The 22,339-nt window shown below is 41.0% G+C and overlaps 1 protein-coding gene across 4 annotated transcripts in view; it reads right to left on the reverse strand.

Moving 5' to 3' along the window:
* Nucleotides 1–22,339, reverse strand: part of VTI1A (vesicle transport through interaction with t-SNAREs 1A) — a 328,346-nt gene that overhangs the window by 297,790 nt on the left and 8,217 nt on the right. For all 4 annotated transcript variants that reach the window (XM_037063939.1, XM_037063940.1, XM_037063941.1 and 1 more), the window contains exons 2-3: nt 21,622–21,680; nt 16,339–16,449 (exon numbers count right to left, since the gene is read on the reverse strand). In XM_037063939.1, the coding sequence (XP_036919834.1) occupies nt 16,339–16,449; nt 21,622–21,680 (170 nt within the window). The remainder of the gene's footprint in view (nt 1–16,338; nt 16,450–21,621; nt 21,681–22,339) is intronic.

The raw sequence follows: 22,339 nt of genomic DNA on the forward strand, positions 1-22,339 counted from the left end.
ATCCCCAAGTTCATGACACGGAATACAAAAATATAATTGAGTTCATACTCCTTGTTGTATAGATTCTCCTGATTATTTGCATGAGATAGATTTTCATAAAAATCTACATTTCCAGACACATGGAGACATTGTTTCCTTAAAATCAACCCGAGGGAGTAATAATTTACCAAAAAGATGTAAATCTGTGACTCTTCATGGATTTTTTTTTTTAATTAGAGGACTGGGAAATTCTTCAGGCAAATTTGAACTTAATGACCATATCGGTTTTTGCTCTGAGATATTTCTTAGCACGACCCGCATTCCAAAAAGGCACCGACAATGACGGGAGGTAGGAGGGAGCAGGCAGGACAACGCAGGCGTCCCAACCAACGCACTGGGACCTGAGGCGGTTGCTGCTGGTTGCTGCCGCATCCTCAGCCTGCTGGTGTGTCTGCTACTTCGTTACTTCCCGCACTACTACTTTCTTTGACTCTTTCTGCTCCTTGCTGTCTACGCCTCTTGTCATTTGCCAGTGACACTTGTGTAGCCCCAGTCATGACAGACCTCAGCAGACGACATGCCTTGATTTGGTGCCGGGTTGCCCTGGTGTTCCCGGGAGACAGGAGCGGGATTTATGGGCACACGCCAGTGTGTACGTTCTGGGCGCGACACTATGTAAAACGATTTCGCAAAGATAGTGCCAAAAGAGACCCCGTTTTGAAAAATATTACAAGGGCCCAAGAAACAGAGTTGTTCATAATCTACTAGTCACGGATATTTAAAAATAAAGCTAGTATTTCTGATTTCGCTGGGTTTTAAATCATTCCTCTTCAGAGTGAAAAGTGAACTCCTAATGCACAGGGGCTGTTGTAAGTGAATTTGATATTGGAAATTTCTCTCAGAAAAGGCCACGATGTGGCACAAGTGAAATGTCGCTGTGAGCCACAGTGCCATCTGTGGCCATGTTCTGTTTGGATGGGAAAGTGTGACTTTGCTACTCTGACAGTTTCTAACCAGACTAGGGAGGAGAGGAAGCCCTCTCAGCTATAAAATGCACTGACAACGATCTCACCCCAAATCCGTATTTCCAAGTTCAAGGAAACAGTATTTCCTTAGAATCTAGCTGAGGGAGTAATTAGCCGAAAAATAAAAATAAAAAAAGCCATAAATGTACAACTCTTATGATGAAAACATTTTGAAATGACATATTTTCATGAGCATAGTATCTCTGACTATAGAGTCTAGAGCAAAACAATATACCCATAAACCAAGATTCTTTAATCAATTCAACTTATTTTTTAAAATCCTGAGAAAATAATTATTTTACTGTAAACAATAGAATAGATTTTAAAAATGGCAACCAAGACACAGGAAAGTATTTTTTCTGATCTGAGTCTTTTTTGACTGCAGTTCAAAAATAGTTTAAAAGTTACTTCACAATTAAAAATTCTAAAATACTATTCAGTATGATGATCATAAGATTTAAATTAATATCATAAGCTATGAGTTAACTTAGGAATTTCCCAACCTGGCCAAAAAAGGGACTTCAATTCTCTCCTACACAAGAGAAATCCTCTAGTAATTCTACTAGCAAGTTGTAAGTTATTTTCCCCACACCAATGCACAGCTATCATCATTTGGAACCAAGTGGATTTTCTCTCTTTCTTTCTGCTCCAAATTCACTCGGCTTACTGCCAAGAGAAAATACAGACACAAGGGAAGCAAAGAGCAATTCTGTTAAGATCAATGAAGATGTCGGCCATAACAGAATCCTATTTATCCGTCACATCCCTACTTTTTCTTCTCTGATTAGAGATTACCAGCAATTTCTTGACAATTCTTGTAAAAAAATTAGGTTACAATCAATCTTGCAAGATTTAACAGGGAGAAAAAAAAAGAAATAAAAAAATATATATGGAGTTTTTTTCTACTAAGTCAAGAAACGACATGTATATAACTTGTATAACTATATTTTCATTCTTACAAGAGACTTAATATACCTGTTTCCAAAGCAGTTTAAAGTACATATTGATCAACAAAAAATTCACAGGAAGATGTTCTGTTGGCATTGGCTTTGTGTAAGAAAGAGATCAAAAGCACAGTCTGTTTAGTCGTATAAAATAAAATGCTAGGAGTTTGGTTCTGTTCTAAGCTCAAGTGAAAATTTAAAATATGCATTCTGCCACCCAGGGAGAAGAATCATTCATGCTACGGCTTCCCTGTTTTCCCCCAGTAAAGGCTATGGTAGTACCTAACTTCAAGCAAAAAGGAAATGAATGATTAAATTAATTTGACACAAAAGAAATGTGGGTAACTGTCACTGTAAGACACTGGATTTTGTCAACGTAAAACAATGTATTTAAAATAACAGCAGTGACAATTGGAGAGAAAAAAATGAAAATAATTAAATGGCACTGCAACCCACATAAAAGAAAGAGCTTCACTGTTTTCGATGTTGTCTTAAATATAAAACCACCACATCACCCAGCTCATGCAATCTTTGGCTTCTAAGCCCGAAAGAGGTAAAGGCTGACTTCCTCAACTTAACCAACAAGGCTTTGCCATGCTCTCAACATCATTAAGTTCTGATGCCCAAGACACACACCCCACACCAATGACATCACAATGTCTGGGAGTAAGTGTAGAGCATAAACAGTTTTTAAAGACACCCCCGTCCCGGGCCCAATGATTCCAATGCACAGCAAAGTTCGAGAACTAAGTCTCCAGTTATCGAGTGCACACAATAATAAGTCTCCAGCCCCATGTTTACCACCTGCAGCAGCATCCATACCCCGGCCTCCCTCTCCTCCCTCCACAACACGACCCTCCCCAACCTCCACTGTCCACCTTGTTCTTTCAACCCAAGTAGACCTTGCTTCTCTCAAATTCCACCTCCTCCTTCTCAGTGGGGGAGTATTATCTCCTTGCGGGTCGTTTCCGTCCCAACCCCCACTTCATTCACACACAAACACCTGGCTTGGATACCCCTCCCAGAAAGCCTGCCCTTTCACGTGCTAACCCATCAGAAAATTCACACTTTCACTCACAATCACTAGGACTATGAGTTCCTTAAAAATACAACTTAGTCATTTGATTTCTTGCACAACGCTTCATGCATATTATACACTAAGTGTATGTATGGTCTTTATAGTAAGCTATACCAAAACAAAAAATAATGAAGATCACCAAAGTTAAAACCTACTTTAATGAAGTGAATAGAAAGAACACCAGCTTAAAAGTTCTTGTCCTCAGCTTCCTCATTTTTTCTTTAGTTAGAAATTGGTTTTAGTATTATTTGTTTTACTAGTGAGAATTTTATTTAAATTATTTTGGCTTCCGCTGTTATTATTTCTAGCTGTGTATTACATTCCCTTATGTATTTGGGCATATTCTAAACCATTCTCAGTATATGACAATATTTGGACATTTTTAATTACAAAGCTATTTGGTAGTTGTCTTCAGGTATGCAAGAGTCAATTCTGTGTTGGTATTAATGACAATATTTAACAGGTACTGTAGAATCTTCCCCCGTCCTTGTCAATATTTGTATGTTAGGCCAATGATACAACACTGCATAGACAGAGACTTCTAATAGTTTCTGGGAAAAGTCAGCTATTAGAAGTCAGGGAAGGAATGGGAAGGCAATCCAAGGTAAATGACTCAACAGGCATTTTGAGAGTTGGACGAAAAACACAGCACAAATACAACTCTAATTAGTAATATGATTTACACGATAAAATGATGCAAATTAATATATAGTATCATGATTCTTCTCCCTTTAATTCTGACTCTCCTACCTCAAGGTCAAGGAGAAAACTTGCTTGCAAAGAGTAATATCTAAGATGTCTTTGACCAAGCAAATGTACTAGAATATAAAAGCAATCCAACTTAGAAGGTCACATCCGAGATGAGATGGAAGAGTCCATGTTTTAATACTTTGTGTAAGCTCCTGAAGTTAGTCTACTCAATCACTGAGAACTGAACTTTAACGTCTTTAGCTACTTTAACCTCTGAGCTCTTTAATTCTAGGATTACTACTTATGCCCAGTAAAGTCGTTAAAACCAGTGCAGCTCTCAAAGTATTTGCACATTTATTATCTTCTATGACTCTCATATTTCCCCATTAGGTGGGCAGAACTGGTATGCTAACCCAAGTTCGCAGACACGGACACTGAAGTGCAGTGTGACTGTGCCACGTATCAGATCTCAGGTCTACTGCTCCAGCCTTTCCTCACTATTCCACACTCCTCTCTTGGCAAAGTGGCCCATGACCAAATTTAGCTTGCACACAACATTAGAAAAATACAGGGTGGACCATTTGTAATGAATGCCTAACAACTTATATGTGATATTTTTTAAGTATAAATAAAGCTGTCACACAGGGACCTGAACCAGACAGCATCTGAAATGAATAAGACTGAACCACATTGTTTTTTTAAAAAGTAGAAAAAGAACATTTTAAACTTCATTAAAACTAAAAAGGATATAAATCTGTAAGACTCTAACTCTATGAAGACAGTTTCCCCCTTTCTGAGCCTTACTTTAAAAATCACATACGTCCATAAATAAGAACAACCCTAGCATTCAGTTGAAATTTACTTGTAGATTAGGTTTATATTAAAAAGATCAAAATAAGAAAACAATGAAGCAAAAAATGTTGGTCATTGAATATGCAGAGATGCAACATCCCGTCGTGAAAGTCAGGGGTAAAAAATCAGAAGACGCGCAACGGAAGGGCATCCTCGTTTTAAAGTACAGAATACCTGTTCAAGATACGTTTCATTTCTGCAACTGCTGTATTTCCATTCCTCACCCCAGTTGATGCCATGCATGTGAGTTCCTAAATCCTGAAATCTGGTGCACTCTCTGCATTTGAAGAACACATCACAGGCCGACTTCTTAACAACGAATAACAGAAATCTCCCTTTTCACAGTAGATTTCAAAGCTCAAGGCAGCGGTAACTTGTTTTAAACAATATTTAAGGGAACCAAATGGAGAATGAGAGGAAGTGGACCTTTCCTGAGACCTGCCTGCGATGGAGCTTGAGCTCCAGCAGCTGTTAGGAATTCGCGGAGGCACAGGAGCCCCAAGAACCGACCCAGTGCCGTTTCTCGGTATTTCCCAATGTGAGCACGATGAGGAACTTCAGACGCATCGCAGGCAAAGGCTTTTAACCCATGATATCTGATGACCTTCTTAAAAGCCCAAAGAGCAATTTCACTCCACGTTTACTTGTTTTTACCCTTAAACATGATTTTTTTCCATTTGGGGAAACTAACGGACACAAAGTTAAAACAACCCAAGCAAAAAAATGGCACTATCTGTACGCACGGTCCATTTCCTGAAAGGCTTCGGAGGGTCTGGAATCTGGAGAAAAGAATCTGGGGAAATCTTTTCTAGCCCTATTTTAACTTCTTGTACAGGAAAGCTCGAAATGGCTGACACAGCAAACTCTTCAACTGCCTGACGCAGTTTCAAAACCTTCACTCTGGAGCTCCAATCTGGCTCAGTCTTTATCACAGGAAGCTGGATACCCCTAGAAGCTATAGGCTAAGTCAGGAGTGCCGAATCTGATTTAAGTTTTGTCCTGAACCTCACAAACGTAGGACTAGATAAAAGGCAATAGGAATGGCATAAAAAGCAGCTGAGGATTCACCAGAAAAAAAAAAGAAGTGAGAAGTAAAAGTCAGAAGCACGATGTCATTGCCAGTTGCAACTTACTTCAGTGCAGCAACGTGCAAAATTGACACACTTTATTGGAATATTTTTATAACCCGAGGGTCTAAGTATGAGATCTTTAGTTCTGTCATTGGTATTAAATAATGCAATTGTGAGTTTCAAGATCCCTAGAATGTAAGCTTTAAGAAGGCAATGAACTTGTGGGCGTCGGGTCTGTGTGCAGTGTGGAGCTGTGGCCGCGAGGCCTCTGGCGGCCTCACAACAGCACTCCCCTGGCATCGCTGCCTGTGCTCTAATGCTTGGCATTTACCAGGAGAATGACTGGCAAGTAGTAGTTTGATAAAAGGCATTTCATTTAAAAATCAATATGCTATGCCCCCCCCCCAAGGAATAATATACCTACCATATATGAAAACTGAGCACGACTCAGACAAAACCAAGTGAAGGGCTCGAGATAGTACTTTTCCAGGGAAACAAACCCAGGGCTCCGCCAGTCTTGATAGCACAAGCTTTACCCATATGTCTACAGAACATCTGACTACTTTTGACCATGGGGCAGTTTATAAGGAACCATTAAAAAGTTTACTATTTATGAGTAAACAATTTAACATTAATATAGAGCTGGCTTTTGGACTATGGCAATTAGCTTCTTCATGTTCCAAACACCAAATAACATTTTCCCATTAATTTTTAAACCAATGTGGCCTTAACTTAAAATAAACTCTACATCAAAAGAATGGAAAATAAACAGCCAGGAACACAATTTGACGAATTGGATTTATTTAGTTTATTTACCTAAACAGGGACCATTGGATCTCTTTAATAGGCTGACAGTTGCATTGGGCTGGTTAATAAAACATTCAACAGTGTCTTCAGCCAATATAGAAATGCAAATCCCATCAGAAATATTTTATTCATGAGGCAGTAATTTCAGTTACCACCAGCTCCTTTTTTTTAAAAAAAAAAAAAAGGCACTCTGCAAATAAACAGTGCCATCTAGTGACTAATAATGAGGCTAAAGTTGTCATAGGTTTATAATTAACCTTTCAAAATCTTGCCTGTTTTTCTTTTTCTTCTTTATTTCTTAGGTAAGATTAAAGTAAATAGGTGAAGCAACAGAAAAGTCAATAATAATTTATTAAGTCATTTAAGAAGGATTACAAGTAGAGATAACTACATCGAAATCAGTAAGTTGTGTGTGTGTGTGTGTGTGTGTGTGTGTTACAGCAATTTAGTGCTATCGCCAGAAAATAAACACTTCACATGCTTAGAACTCTCAAGACCAGAAAGAACACTCAAGGCTAGAAAGACCAGAGAGTTGTAAGAAAAATTTGCTCCTCCTGCCATAAACTGGCACTATAATTTTAATTCTAATGATTAAAAAATTAATAAGTAGATAGAAAAAACATTCTAATAAAATTACAAAATCCAATCTGATACAAATTTTTTAAAAATTACACACAGAGATATACCTATCCCAGTATGGACTCCGACTTCACCAATGACTGCGGTAGATTTGGAAGTTAGTTTTTCAGGTCATAAATCTCTACAGGAGCTAAAGGCCAGAGGCAAAACCTCAAAGTAGTCCTCATAGTAACAGTCACAATGGAAGTAAGTGTCAGAGCTTCCAAAGTAAAGAAAATCTATGAAGGCCAACCTCAAATCCAGTACATAAGACCCACGACAAAATATTTAATACATACTACTGTTCCATTCAAGTATACATGGTGGGAAGAAGGGTCAAGAATGTGAACCTTTTGAAGAGTCTCGGGTTAGGAGACCAGAGTGACATGCAAGCACAGATCAGCCCCCAGAAGGCGTCACTATAGCCGAAAAGACTTTGGTCTCTTCCCTATACACTGTGTCCATCTCCTGTGTCAGGCTTTGAAAAGATTGGAAGCTACTTTGTGAGTATAAGATGTACCAAGGTCAAAGCCGAGAATGAAAAGCTTAAACAAAGAAGGCCAATTGAATGATGATTTTCTAACAATTTCACCTACTGGGGCCTTGGGAGCCACAGTCTTAAGGAAATATCTGAAAACAAAGAAAACCAGGTACAAGCACATAAGTGTAGTATTACCTTCTCCCTTAAAGGTCACAGTCATATCTGCATAACTAAAACATATGGATAACTAAAATATGTTTCAATTTCTGATCAACAAATACTGAAGACGTAAAATGAGTTCAGTTTTAGACCAGATATTGAAAGCTGTGCGTATCTACTGCTAGCCTTTACCAACGTTAACATATCTCCCATGGAAGAGCATCTTAGAAAACAATGGCAGATGTATTACTGCGAGAGTTGTAAAATCCCCAGGGTGGCAACTGACAACTTACCCTTCTCACATAAGTGTGGATGTCTGAAATCCCATGCTAACACAGGGGAGATAGGGAGAAACAAAAACATATGATCTGATGAGTCACAACAAACTGTAATTCCAAGGAATATTTTAATAAGAGCTATAGTATTGTTGATAGCCTTTGATTCAGTAATCTGCCTTCTGGGAAATGATAAACTTCTTTTTTTTTGAAGAAAATAATCCTGTTCTAATACGTTAATTGCAGCACAATAAATTATGGAGGGAGTGAATGCAAATCTATTAGGATTCAACAAAAGATGAACTAACATAACTGATTGAAATATTATGTAACCATTAAAATGATTAAGAATGTAAAGAAGTGAGAAATACCAATGCTAGAATCTGTGTTTTTAAAAAAGGTAGAACATATTGATAGAGTAACACCATTATTATGTAAAATAAAAGCAATAAACTATGCAAGGGAGAGGGGAAGGGGAGATTTCAGGAGACAAATGTTAAAATGTGGGCCTTTTGGGATAATAGAGCTAAGGTGATTTTTTTCTTCTTTCTATTCTTCTTTAAGAATATTTCATAATAAGCCGGCATTATTTTTGCAGAGTTTCACACAACAAATATAGTTTTTTAAAATGGAAAACATATTTTTTAAGTGCACATAGTACAGGGAAAATTTCTCTTCTGGGATGATCCTGTCCAGTCTGGCTTTCTTATTTCTTCCTAGAATGCACTTACCATTCTGGAATAAAGGTAAGCTAATGCTGTAATTATAACATATTACCATCGACACTACCCCAATGTCTAACACAGGCTTTCATGGTTTTTTACGCTTCCACAGAATAGAAGTAAAACATGCCAGGAATCAAAACAGAAAAGATAAAATATAAGCAGAGGCATCAAGTTCTTGACTTTTCAACAAAAGTCAAAACTTCAAAGGATTCATCTTTCTTGTTTACAATCCTTTAGTCTATCTTAGACTTAAAGAAAGTAGATGACAGGCTGGCTTCATTCATAAATTCAGATACTCAAGTTGTCCACTCACCTGTGAAAAGCAAGTGCAGGTAGTAGCAGTAAAAGCTTCAAGCTGTTCCACGGTATCCTTTGAACCCTGACCTAAGGGACCAGCTCCAATAGTCTGCAGGTGGTTGGGTTTCTAGACCATTCAGCCTCACTGCTGAGATGGTCAATAGAAGTGGCATTCTCTGATGTAGACAGCTCTGCACTTGGAGCTGGTCTAACAATCACATCACATAGCCAACAAACAGGGAAAGGACAGCATTTGTGTACCACTGACCTGGGATAGGAGTGAACTTGAGACTGGGGATAAAAAGCTCCAGTTCTAACATTTGTTATTATACAATTCTCCACCCCAAATCCTGTATGTGTGTGGATATGTCTTAAAGGAAATCAAGCTTTGCTACAAGGAAAAAAATGCAACTATACAAATCAACCACAAGATGGCACTAGCATCATGGAACGAGATCAGAGATGGAACAGGCATTCAAACACCCACAACTGTCCTCAAAACTTTAGGAACAGCATGCCGGTGCATTACTCACTTGTTTCTTTCTTTGCCTACTTACTGAGACTTGGTCAAATATTTTATACAGTGCTGGTGTGATTTGTCTGTTTGTTTGCACAAGTTTAGGGATTTCTTTACTTTTCTTAAGAAGCAAATAATAATCTTAAACTTTAACAATCTTTAACTCCATTTAGTTGATTTATTTTTCTGGAATATCCTAACATGACCATGCCCCAGATCATCTCACATAAATATCGACGGGAGAAATTACAAAAAGAACTTAAATATATGAATTCTAATTTTTTAAAAGTTGTTTTCAAATCCATAATGAGGCTATTAAATTGACTTTTTCAGAACCATGAAGCTGGGGGTGGGGGTTGCAAAGGACCGTGGAGAGAATGTTAGAACGTATGTTCGGGTTATTTGATTCTGGTCCCAGCTGTAAACCATAGGGCAATGTGGTCTTCCTGCCCCTCCACACCCTCATCTAAAAACAAGGTGATTGAATTTTAACTTTTATGGACCTAATAATATTCCTAACTTACTCTGAGACTATCAGAAGCCAAAAGTTACAAACATTAGTTTATATAAGACCAAAAGTCACAAAAAGTGGCATTAGGCAAATGAAGGGAATCATGGAAAGTAGCAGCATAAAGGGACACTGCCTCCCCCCCCCCAGTCATAAATACAAATACAACCCACGTTTCAAAATCTTGTAAGTGGGTATTTATTCAGTTGCAAACTAAATTCTATAATAGGTCACTATAGACAGTAGACCATATAATATGACTTCTTCATTCTCAAATGCACGCAATCACCCTCCAGGAATTAATAAACAGTAAAACGACACTGAAACCTTCATGCCAGTCACGACAGAGTAACTGGGCAGGACTAACCTTCCCTCTCTAAACAACGATAAAAATAGGCTAAGCGGATGAAGCCATTGTTTTCAAAACCTGGACAACAGATCGCAGCCCCTCGGGGAAGGGATACACTTGAAATGAGCCCTTCAGTTGCCGTGACTCTTAACCATGTGACTGCCTCCCAGTTACAGCCTGGAGGCAGCTCCCCAATGTGCACAGTGCTCAGGAGGCAGGCACTGCAGCTGGAGACTGCAGAGGCTGCAGAGGCCGGAGACTGCCCAGACGGATGAGATTCCGCAGGTAAGGGAGCCACACAGAGAAGGGGCTTAGAAATCTATGAAGGAGCGTCTCTAAGTCTTTGGCTGAAAACGGACTTGCATACACAGAGAGTGAGATCCAATAAAGTCTTGCAGAGAACACGTGTTGGAGAGCTATGGATAAAATGGAGATTCTGGAGGTCACCGAAGTAGGGAGACAGAATTCTGACCAGTCAGAGGGGAGAGCCTTCCCTGAATGCTCCAGTCACCAAATGGAACCCAAGAAGGCCACACGTCAAAGCAGAACTGCTCTAGACATGTCCTAACAAAGCTTACCAACGAGCCCTGAAAGGTTCGCTCTGGCCTGCTGGCAAATTATCTGCTTGCCCAGATAAAGCTCCACATTCTCTGAAACATGCATTGTCGACAGAGGTGCTATCATGCCCACGGAGGCAAAAACTGGTTCCTGGGAGGATGGAGAATCTTAGATATGACAAAAATGTACAGGCATACGGAATATCTTCGGTTTTAAAATCTCATGGGGGGGGGGTAGAAAGAGGGAAAGGTTCCTTAGAGGTGCAATGTCATACGGAAAAAAAGACTGAGATGCACTGCTCTGCAGGAGAACGACAAAACCTAGGCCTTTAACAACGTGTAACCCGCGGTAGGAGGCACACGGTAATAAATCACTGGACATGGGAAGAGGCAACGGAACGGAAGGGAGAGGCTAAGAGGCTGACCTAGATTCTCCTTAGCAGGCAAAGGGGACTCCATACGATCTTGCGGGTCAGGGGACCATATTCAGACCGTGTGTTAGAGAGAGAATCCTGAGGTGGTGCAGAGGGCAGTTTGAGTGGGGGAAGAATAAAAGGAGAAAAGGCTACTACGGACATCCAGACAGAGAAATGCGAAGGCTTCCGGCAGCAGAGATGAAAGCAAGAGACAGTCGTGGGACGATTGTTAATTCGCAGCGACCAACGGAATGTGCAAGGTGGTGGGGAGGGAAAAATAAAAAATTAACTTGGGATTAACTTGGGAGTGATGAGTACTTGCCAAATGTAAGTGTTCGTGTTTTATGAACTCTGGAGGAAGTATCCAGTAAATAGTAAGAAATGTGAATCTAGAGTTGTAGAGAGGTCTGGGTTAAAAATGCAGGCTGGAATAGAGGCAGTCCCGGAATCTGCAGGAGCGAGTGACAACTCACGGAGTAGGACAGTGGAGTAAGTGAGGAACGGCCTGAGGAACGCAGGCATGAGCGGGAAGACAGAGGAGGCGGGGGCTCAGGAAAAAAAGCAGGGGACACTTGCACAAAGGACAGATGAAGAACCAATTCTGCTATTTTGTCCTTGAGATTCAATATTCCAAGGTATGGTATATCACTCTAAGAAAGTTACCAAATATCTTTTATTAGATATTCTTCATTCCTTTAAACAATTAAAAAGCAAAACAAAAAACCCAGCCCTGACTGGTGTGGCTCAGTTGGCTGGAAGTCATCTCACAAAGCAAAAGGTTGCCAGTTCAACTCCTGGTCAGGCCACAGGCCTGGGCTGCAGATGCGGGTTCAGTCCCTGGTCAGGGTGCGTGCAAGAGGCAATCAATCCATGTTTCTCTATCACATCAATGTTTCTTTTTCCCTCCCTCTCTCTAAAAATAAACAGAATCTCTTAAATAATAATTTAAAAATTAAATATAAAAAAGAAAATAGGAATAAGAGAGAATCGTGTAAATTTTTCCACCCTCTATTCAAATACCTCATGTAATATAGCATGGTAGAGTGGAGAAAGCTGTGAACCAGGACTCAGGACCAGTCACTTTTCAAAGCCTGCCGACAGCTTCTCACCAACTGAGAGGAAACGCCAAGTTCTTTGCCATGCCTGCCATGCCCTCGTAGATCTTCTGCCTCCCTCCATAACTTCAGGTACCTCTCTTCCTCTCTCACGCAAGTCACAGAGCACATCCTTGCAAAAATAGCCACACCCACACTGCTAGTCACTCTTATTTTTATTTACTCACTTTATTTTTTTATTGACAGTTGTAAATGTATTGCCATTTTAATGTTCATCATTTTGACCTTCTTTTTGTTTTATATATATACATATATAATTCCCTGTAGCATTTCATAAAATGGCTTGGTGATGATGAACTCCTTTAGTTTTATCTTGTCTGGGAAGCACTTTATCTGCCTTTCCATTCTGAATGATAGCTTTCCTGGATAGAGTAATCTAGGTTGTAGGTCCTTGCTTTTCATCACTTTGAATACTGCTTATCAGTCCCTTCTTGCCTACAAAGTTTCTGTTGAGAAATCAGCTGACAGTCCTATGGGAACTCCTCTGTAGGTAACTCTGCATTTCTCTTGCTGCTTTTAAAATTATCTCTTTGTCGCTAACCTTTGGCATTTTAATTATGATGTGTCTTTATGTGGTCCTCTCTGTGTCCATCTTGTTTGGGACTCTCTGTGCTTCCTGGACTTGTATGTCTATTTCCTTCAACAAATTAAGGAAGTCATCTTAATTTTTTTTTTCAAGTAAGTTTTCAATTTCTTGTTCTTCTTCTTCTCCTTCTGACACTGGTATGAGTTGGGTCTTGGTACGTTTAAAGATGTCCCAGAGATTCCTAAGCCTCTCCTAATTTTTTTTGAATTTTTTTCTTCCTGCTGTTCTAATTGAATGCTTTTTTCTTCCTTGTATTCCAAATTGTTGATTTGATTCTCAGCTTCATCACCTTCACTGTTGGTGTCCTGCAGGTTTTTCACTTCACTTAATACAATGTTCATTTCTGCCTGGGTCTTTTTTATGGTATTGAAGTACCCAGTAAGTTCCTGGAGCATCCTGATCACCAGTGTTTCGAACTCTGCATCTGATAGATTGCTTATTTCCATTTTGTTTAGTTCTTTTTCTGGAGTTTTGTTCTGTTTTTTCCTTTGGGCCATGTTTGTTTGTCTCCTTATTTTGGCAGCCTCCCTGTGTTGTTTCTGTGTATTAGGTAGAGCTGCTTTGACTCTGTCTCAGTTCATCTATTAAATTGTATGGGGTGGAGAGTTAGGTAATCGCCCGGGGAAGAGCAACCATGTCACTATTCTTTGGCTCTGTGCAGGGGAGGCCTCACAGAGGGCACAGTGCCGCTGCCTGGCCTCTGGAGGATTGTGAGGGAGGAAGCTGTCTCCCCACTCACACTTCACTTTCTCCCCACATGCCACTGGTGCCCTTCCAGCTGTTGCTCCGGTGCTGAACCCCAGAGGGGTGGGTCTGCATGAGTCCTAAGTCTGTTGTGGGTCATTTAAGAGGATGTAGTTTCTTCTGCCACCCAATCCCCACTGGTTTTTACAGCCAAAAGTGATTTGGACTTATCTTCTTGGTGCTGGGACCCTGGGATGGGTGGTGGGGTCGGGCTGGGATGCCTCACTCCTGAAGGATCCCTCCCATTTTTTAACCCACCACATATGGCTGTGAGACCAGCCACTCCCATCTCCATGCTTCTCTTGCCACTCCGTGGTCCTACACCTCTCCATGTCTTGGCCCTCCTACCTGTCTGGAATAAGTGTGGCTTCTTGACACCCTTGGTTGTCCAACTTCCATACAGCTCAATTTTCTGACAATTCTGGGTGACATTTATTTCATAGTGTGGCTGTATTTTTTTCTATAGTTGCGCACAGAGGCATGGCATGTTTACCTACGCCTCCATCTTGACCAAAATCACTTTATTTTGATTTACAGCATTTATAACTACCTGAGACTATGCTGTGTACACGTGTTGTACATGTTAATTTATTTCTTGTCATTGTCACTGGAATTTAAACTTCCACAAGAACACGAACTTGATCTCTCTTAAAGGTTTCTTTCCAGCATCTAAAACTGTACCTGAAAAACCACAGGGTTCAAGAAAGACTTGCTGAATGAAACCCATGATCAACCTGAACCTCCTCCTTCTACCATCTGTAAAAAGGGGAGGGTAACCCCCACCCACTGTCCACGCCTCACACAATAAAGCGAAATATGTTAAAGCAACTTCATAATGATGTTTCCTGGCACGGAAGAAAGCCGTGGTAGCACAGATACAGGTAAACACATGAATTATTAGTGATAGCCTGGAGCATAAATGCTTTGCTCACAGTTGCTGGCCCTATTTTTATTTTTAACAGAAAGTATACCTGAGAACTACATATCCAACTATGCAGTATCTAAAAAGCTGAAAGAATCTACTAGGATCATACTCTGCAGGAGGAAAAAAAGAAAAAAGAAAAAAAAACTCGTGAAGATTGGGTTAGCTCACTTGTAAGCCACAGAAGCAGTTTAATTCCTGAATAAAAAAAAATTATAATTGCAAAAGAATGAAACTAAATTCAGTGTTCTGGGCTGCGTTTTATCTCCCCCAGTTCGTAGGTTGAAGTGCTGACCCTGAGCACTTCCAAATGTGACCGCATTTGGACACGGGGTCTGTAAAGAGTTAGCTGAGTTACGATGAAGTCATTAGGGTGGGCCTTCATCCAGTAGGTAACTGGCTTCCTCATAAGAAGAAATCAAAACACAGTAAAACAGAGGATAGATCATGTGAAGACAGAGTGAGAAGTCGGCCATCTACAAGCCAAGGAGAGAGGCTGCATTGGAAACATCCCTGCCAACACCTTGACCTCAGACCTGCAGCCTGAGAACTGGGGTTGAATGAACCCTGATTTTTCAGCCACACAATCTGTGGTACTTCGTTATAACAGCCCTAGAGAACTAATACACTTAATCACTTTAGAAACCAAGAGAAAAATCAGTGGAAAAGAGGTTCATAAAATGAGGTAAGCAAACTAAAATAATCCTCATAAACATTTTATTTCACTTTCATCATTTGTATTGAAACAAAGGAGACTTCCATGAGAGCTGTGTAAGTTTAAATGTGAGTTGTTAAATCCTCAAACAGATCCGATCCATTCTTGCGGAGAGAACCTAGCTTTCCCAAAGCAGTTGTAGAAGACTTCTCTAGCACACGGCATAGAAGTGAGGGGTTCCATTTCTTTTCACAGCTAGGTCCGTCATGAATTCTAATTACTTTGATTACTAGAGACACAATTTAAAAGGCAACTGCATCACAGTGACTAACATAGCTATCTCAAATTCTCAGGAAAATACCCTTTGAAATATAAACTAAACATGCAAACACGCAAATCACCCTATTTCTCGACACTGAGTGGAATTTCTGCCAAGTCTAGCAACACTGGTCTTGTAGTGGAAAGATACATTGTAGTTACACTGTAGTCTAGAAGGTGTTGCCACTGACACACCTGAGGCAGGAACAGAGGCAGAAAGACTTTTATAAATTCTTGACTTTCTTTATGAATTTGGAGGCCAAGGTCAGAAATACAGTTGCTTTTCCTGCCAACACATGAGTCCTGTCACTCACAGATACAGCTCAGGTCTTTCCTTACCTGGATCTTTCTGCACAATTTTGAATTCCGGTAAATTACACATGTCATAGAATTTACCATCTTCACCACTTGTAAGTGCAGAGTTCAGCAGTGTTAAATCATTCACATTGTTGAGCACCCAACGTCTAGAATGTGTCATTTCGGAAAACCGAAACCCCATGTCCACTGCACATAACTGCCTTCTCTCCCCCTCCTTCCAGATCTCGGCAACCACTTAGTGCTGAGTAAAGCACGCAGAGGAAATGACAAAAATGTAAGTAAAAATTCAGTCTAAAGATCAGAAAAAAGGACAAAGGATGAAATTTGACTCACGAAATCTGTTTCAAGTTTTCCCATTTCTTGCTTGTAGCTTCTCATTCTGTTGCTGTACATCCCTCGACTTTGGGGCGGTACCTCTCGGACCTCCAAATCCATCTGCTCGAGCTGGAGGGGCGAGAGAAACATGATTCAAACCACATGCTTCTCTACTTTACCAGATGCTGAGAGCCGAAGGGATTTAATTTCAGTTCCTCATTTACAGCCGAGGAACCAGGTCCAGGGAGCTAACTAAGTGCCTGTGATCAAAAAACACTGGGGCTACGTTTGTCCTTAATTTTTGTTTAGGTGAATAAATAGGGACGGAGTGCTTACCAAGTAACACGTGGACCACCAAAGCACTTACTTTGTCAAGAATTTCTATGAAAACATATGCGTCAATCCATACACCCTTAATAAATAACGATTGTGATATGCTTGAAGTACCCCACCATGCAGTCCACCCTGCTGGGCTTCTGAGCCCAAACCCACGGAACCATGGGAAAAGGAACTAAACCATTATTTCTGACATTAAGCATAAAGCGTCGGCCCAGCCTCAGTCATTTGCTAAACATTCTTCTGGAACGTCTTTTCTGATTCGGAAAAGCACATACCGACCAACACGCGATCTCAACCTCCAGCTTGACTCCTTATACTTTATAACGTGCTGATTGGAAGTTACATGGATATAGCACTATGCTACGTTACACAAAACTCACTGAAATCACAGCAGGGCACTTTTTAACCCCCTGTCATTGTGTAACACTTGGACTACAACACATGAGCATTGAAGGGGAAGCAATACAGAAATTATGATGGTGAAGAACATGGGCTGCTAGGTCAGCTATCTGCAGTCGCACTGTGGCCTCCACTACTTATTAGTCATGCAACCTTGGACGGGTTTCTTAACTTCTCCGAGCCTTACTTTTCTCATTTCTAAAAATAGTGTATCTTTCTTTTTAAAAGATTTTATGTATTTAGTTTTTAGAGAGGGGAAGGGAGGGAGGAAGAGAGGGAGAGAAACATCAATGTGTGGTTGCCTCTCATGCGCCCCCTACTGGGGACCTTGCCTGCAACCCAGGCATGTGCCCTGACTGGGAAAAGAACAGGCGACCCTTTGGTTCGAACTCGATCCACCAGGCCACACCAGCCAGGGCTAAAAATAGCATGTCTTTTGTAGGGCAGCTGTGATGATTAAATGGGCTAATTCCTATAATGTGCTTAAAATAGTGTGCCTTACTTGATAATCGCTGGATTAATGTTAACTACGGCAGCAATGATTACTGATGAAGGAAAAAAAACATGCAACAGGTATCAGAGGTAACTTATTTATCTGTGGTATTAAAAAATGAAAACAACAAATTTGCTCAGACTATGTCTGATAAAAGCATTTTAATATGTATTTCCACGAACACTGCAAGCTCGTCAGTGACGAAACTCTTACCCAGTTTAGAGACTGACTATAGTGTTGTAGAGCATAGGTACGCCAGGAAAACCATGTTTTAACTAACAGGTCTCAATGTTAATAGAGAAAAAAAGGTAATTTCAATTCACCTTGATTTAAGTGGTGACCATGTAAATTATTGACATGCCTCACCATAAATGTGAAGCGCCCGTACATTAAATGGTAAAGCAATTAATTAAAGCACGTCTCTGAAATCACCAGGAAGCATTTATTCTAACAATGTGAAAAGGATCATCCAGAAAAAAACCGTTGAAAAGTGCATGCAAGTGAAAATTCAAGACTTCAGGATATTTTTATTGAAAGAATTTTATAGGGACACTTAAAACTAAACTAAAAGTAAGCAAGAAAGAAAAAAGAAACACACAACAAGCACTTCAAATAAAACCAGGAATCAAAGTAGTTAATATGCACCTGTTCCGCGTTGCCACCTGAGGGTCATGTGGCCAATGTAAAGTGGAAGACGTGGTCATTGCAAAACATGCAGTGTCCAAGAGGTTAATATAAAACAATTACCCAGCCCTGGCTGGTGTAGCTCAGTGGATTGAGCACGGGTCTGTGAACCACACGATCGCGGTTCGATTCCCAGTCAGGGCACATGCCTGGGTTGTGGGCCAGTTCCCAGCAGGTGACTCACGAGAGGCAACCATACATTGATATTTCTCTCCCTCTCTCCTTCCCTTCCCCTCTAAAGATAAATAATAAATAAAAAAATCTTTAAAAAAAGACCAATTACCCAGCAGAAAGGTGACTAATCCTAATAAGTCAAATTTTAAAAAAAGCTTTTCTCCTGGGGTCCTCATCAAAAGGAAGGTATGTAATCAAATGAACAGTGTTCTTAACAAGAATGCCATCAGAAGTAAGTAAATCAGCTTTCTGATCACTTTAAACAGACATGAAAACATATCAAAGACAAAATTCCTTATGCTAGTAGCAACTAAAACTGAGTATAAGCTCCATGAGGGTACGACTATGTTTTACACTTGGTGCAGGAAGACCTGGGTTATCAGGAGACCAGCTTCCCAACACCATCGAAGTAACGATGAATCCAAAGAAGGCAGCCTTGGCTGGGTGGCTCCGCTGTCTGGAGCATCGACCTGTACGCCAAAGGGGAGTGGGGTAGCTGCCCGGTCAGGGCACAGACCTAGGTAGCCGTCCGATCCCCAACTGGGGCATGTACGGGAGGCAACCAATCAAAGTTTCTCTCTCATGACAATGTCTCCGTCTCCCTTTTTTTCCCCACCCCACCACTGTCGGGGACCACTCTCTATGGTTTTGGAAATTGCAGCCCCATGAGAGCAGGTTCTGAAAGGGGCTAGTAAGTATCCCTGGAAAAACCAGGTAAAAACCGCAGGTGGCAGGCAGGACCTGACTCTACCATCCAGGGTTCCCCTGGGAATTAGGCCTGATAAATACATTGTATCCTTTGAAGCTTGCTCTGCTTTGTTTTGTTTGGCCCTGGTGATATGAACCGATGTTTAAGTTCAAGGCATAAGGAATAAACCCCTTATCTCATGAAACACGTTTTAAAGACCCTGTGAATGACACACATTCTGCGTGTCAGAATGACTCACAGACCCTGACCTATGACAGGTCTCCACGTTCCTTCAATTGTCATCTGTAGATAATACCTGTTTTTGTATGACTGTAGCCTTTTTGACATTGACTGATGAGCTATGCATGTGCGCTGTGTACACGGACACACACCATTCCCAATAAAAGCCGTTTGGGAGAAGGGCTCCAGGCGTCTCCCACCAGAGGGAATCGCCACCCCCTTTCTTGCCCGAACAACGAGGTTGTGTCCAGGACACTTTATTTCTCATCCACGGCGGTCAGGAGGAGCTCTTTGGGATGAAGCTCCTCCCCACCACACCCTTCTTCTCTCTCTAAAATCAGTAAGTGTATTCTCACATTAGGATTTTTTTTTAAGTCAAACATATCAAAACACAAATTTTGATGGCAAAAACCTGCTACTGAGAACTCAACAATATAAGATGTCAACTTGAGATCCAAAACATCTTTACGGCAAGCCAGCCCACCAACTGGAAGAAAGAGGTGCCCTGATTGGCTGCCGTGGTTTGTAATAGGTCAGCCTTTACCCAGGAAGGCCAGGAAGCCTGAGAGAAGTAGCTGAATGGGGAGGGGAGGGGAGGGGAGGGGAGGGGAGGGGAGAAGCATTTGTGAAAAAAGGGAAACTTTCAAAAGACACAAACATTAGAAGCTGTGGAGATTAGAAGTGAGGCTGTCGCTGTCAAGACAGACGTAGATCTTCTAGGGTGTGGAGAGCATCAGACGTTCTGACAGTCAGAGAAGGCCCAGCGAGAGAGAAGACGGCAGCAGCTCTGCCATTCGCCGTCCTAGCCCTCAAAGACACGGAGGAAATGTCTACTGTGCAATGGGAGCAACAATCAGTCACTCCTCTACACCCGTAAAAGCAGCAACCTGTGTCCCCCACCTCCCGCCATGTCTGGTGCTGTTAATAAACGTTACTCAGCCTGAGAAATAAGCTTGAGAAATGCTCCGTGCTCGCTCGGGCTGTCCCCTATTGTCCCTTCTTAGACATTCATGACACCTCTTAGCCCACTTTAGGGTTCAAGAAGCTTTTGCAGGAAAACAAGCAAGTAAGTCCCCAACCTCCAACTCTGTTGAAGCTACAATGTGGCAAATGCATTTGAATAGATGCCACCAGTTAACAGAAACACACTTTGGGAAACACCCTAAGTACATGAGTAAGTGACACTGAAGAAACACCAAGCAGACCACACACTCATCTAGGACCACAATGCAGTAATAAGTTGAATCTGACCCTTGCAATATTTGGCTTCTAAAACCAAAAACTGGGACAATATTTTGTGTTCCCCGATTTGTGAATGTATTTATATTTTTTAAAAAGTGCATCAGCTAAAGCTCTCAGTCTATACCACTCAGTGGGTGTGAACATCAGACAAGTTACTTAATCTTTCTAAGCCTTAGTTTTTCCATCTACAAAGCGGGGGGAGGAGTATAATAACAGTATTGAAATGTCTCTCCTCCATGGTTTTCTCAGACTCCTCTAAGCCCTGCTGGGCATGCTAAGAATGCAGGGCCCTAACCACTTTTCCCTGAACATTTCTCAAGGCTGTATTTGCCAGGAGCAACCTGGGGGGAGGAACTAATGTGTCCCTCTGGGACAAAGAGCAGGCTTGCTTCCAGGCTGCTGTAAAGCAGTATGTTTCCCAGGCTCCACATTCCTCTCCTGTAAGACATTCCACCGAGGGGGTGGGCTAGGGCCCCCTGCATCACCCCTGTGGGAACTGGGGCTCAGGGAACCAACATCAAAATGCTCAACCTCTGGCAGCTGCTTTCGCTGTGAGTAGGAAAAGTCTTTCGTCTCCGACTTTGGTGTCTCGTGTCTCCTATCAGCAGCCATGAAATCACGGCAAGCTCGATTATTAGTGAGCAAGTAGGAAAAAAAAATCAGATCCTTAACGGGTTTTGACAAATAGTACTCGTCTCACAGAGTTTTTGTGAAAAGTAACATTATAAAGCAAGTAATATGCTGACTGCCGTGTCTGGTGCCCAGAATGTTTTTGACAAGCCTAAACTGCTGACAGCTGTTATAAAAAGTATTATTAAGGACTAAAACCTAGACCTGGACATTTAGTGAGTCACCTTTATTAAGAAAAATAAAATCCCAAGAAATTGTTAAATTCGGTACAATATAAAAACAGATGAATTTTAAGTTATAAAATGCTAATTAGCCATGTCTCGCACATCTCTACGATGTATAAAACAAGCTCAGGCATCAGCTTAGAGGACTCTGGCTGTGTGTTAAACTATACTACCGAGTCTGTACATACCAGTTCTTTAGCTTCTTCAAGCTGTTTCTCCACATTCGCGACCATCTGTTTCTTCTCATCTGAAACAATATCAGAAAACTGCTAAGAATATAAATAATTTAACATTTAAAAACCTCTATTTTTGTATGACTTTTTCCTTTCCGTTCAGTCAGATTAGATAACAACCACATCAGGCAACTGACCGTATCGTTCCCTGGTGCGTTAGAAACCACTCGGAAGCCACTAAATTCTAGGCTATCGGGAAAGACATACTCTAGCAGAGTGCCTGAGTGATTAAGGGATGCCACAACACTTTAAAGAGAAACCAAAAATTATTTTGTTCTTTAAAAGAGACTGTGTCAACAAGAGCAGATTTAGTGGTAGCACGAGGAATCTGCAAAGTCTTAACTACAATAAACGGGGAATAACTGATTTACAAATACAATTTAAAACCTGGGACCCACAACCCAGGCACATGCCCTGACCAGGAATCGAACTGATGACCTTTCGCTTTGTGGGATGATGCCCAACCAGCTGAGATACACCAGTCAGGACTGAACCATCTTTAACTCAAATAAGCTGATACATGGGAAATGATTTTTAAAATGGGAAGTGCTAAGTCTCTGTACGTGGTTTGCTCAAACTCTACCAAAATCAAGTTATAACCAAACTGTCATTCCCTTTTCCAGAAGACACATGTCCTGGCAGGTTTTTTCAGAAAACGTTTCCCTGCTCTTAT

The sequence above is a fragment of the Sturnira hondurensis genome, unplaced genomic scaffold (genome assembly GCF_014824575.4).
Source record: "Sturnira hondurensis isolate 20B ecotype Veracruz unplaced genomic scaffold, ASM1482457v3 Scaffold0014854, whole genome shotgun sequence".
Classification (NCBI taxonomy): Eukaryota; Metazoa; Chordata; class Mammalia; order Chiroptera; family Phyllostomidae; genus Sturnira; species Sturnira hondurensis.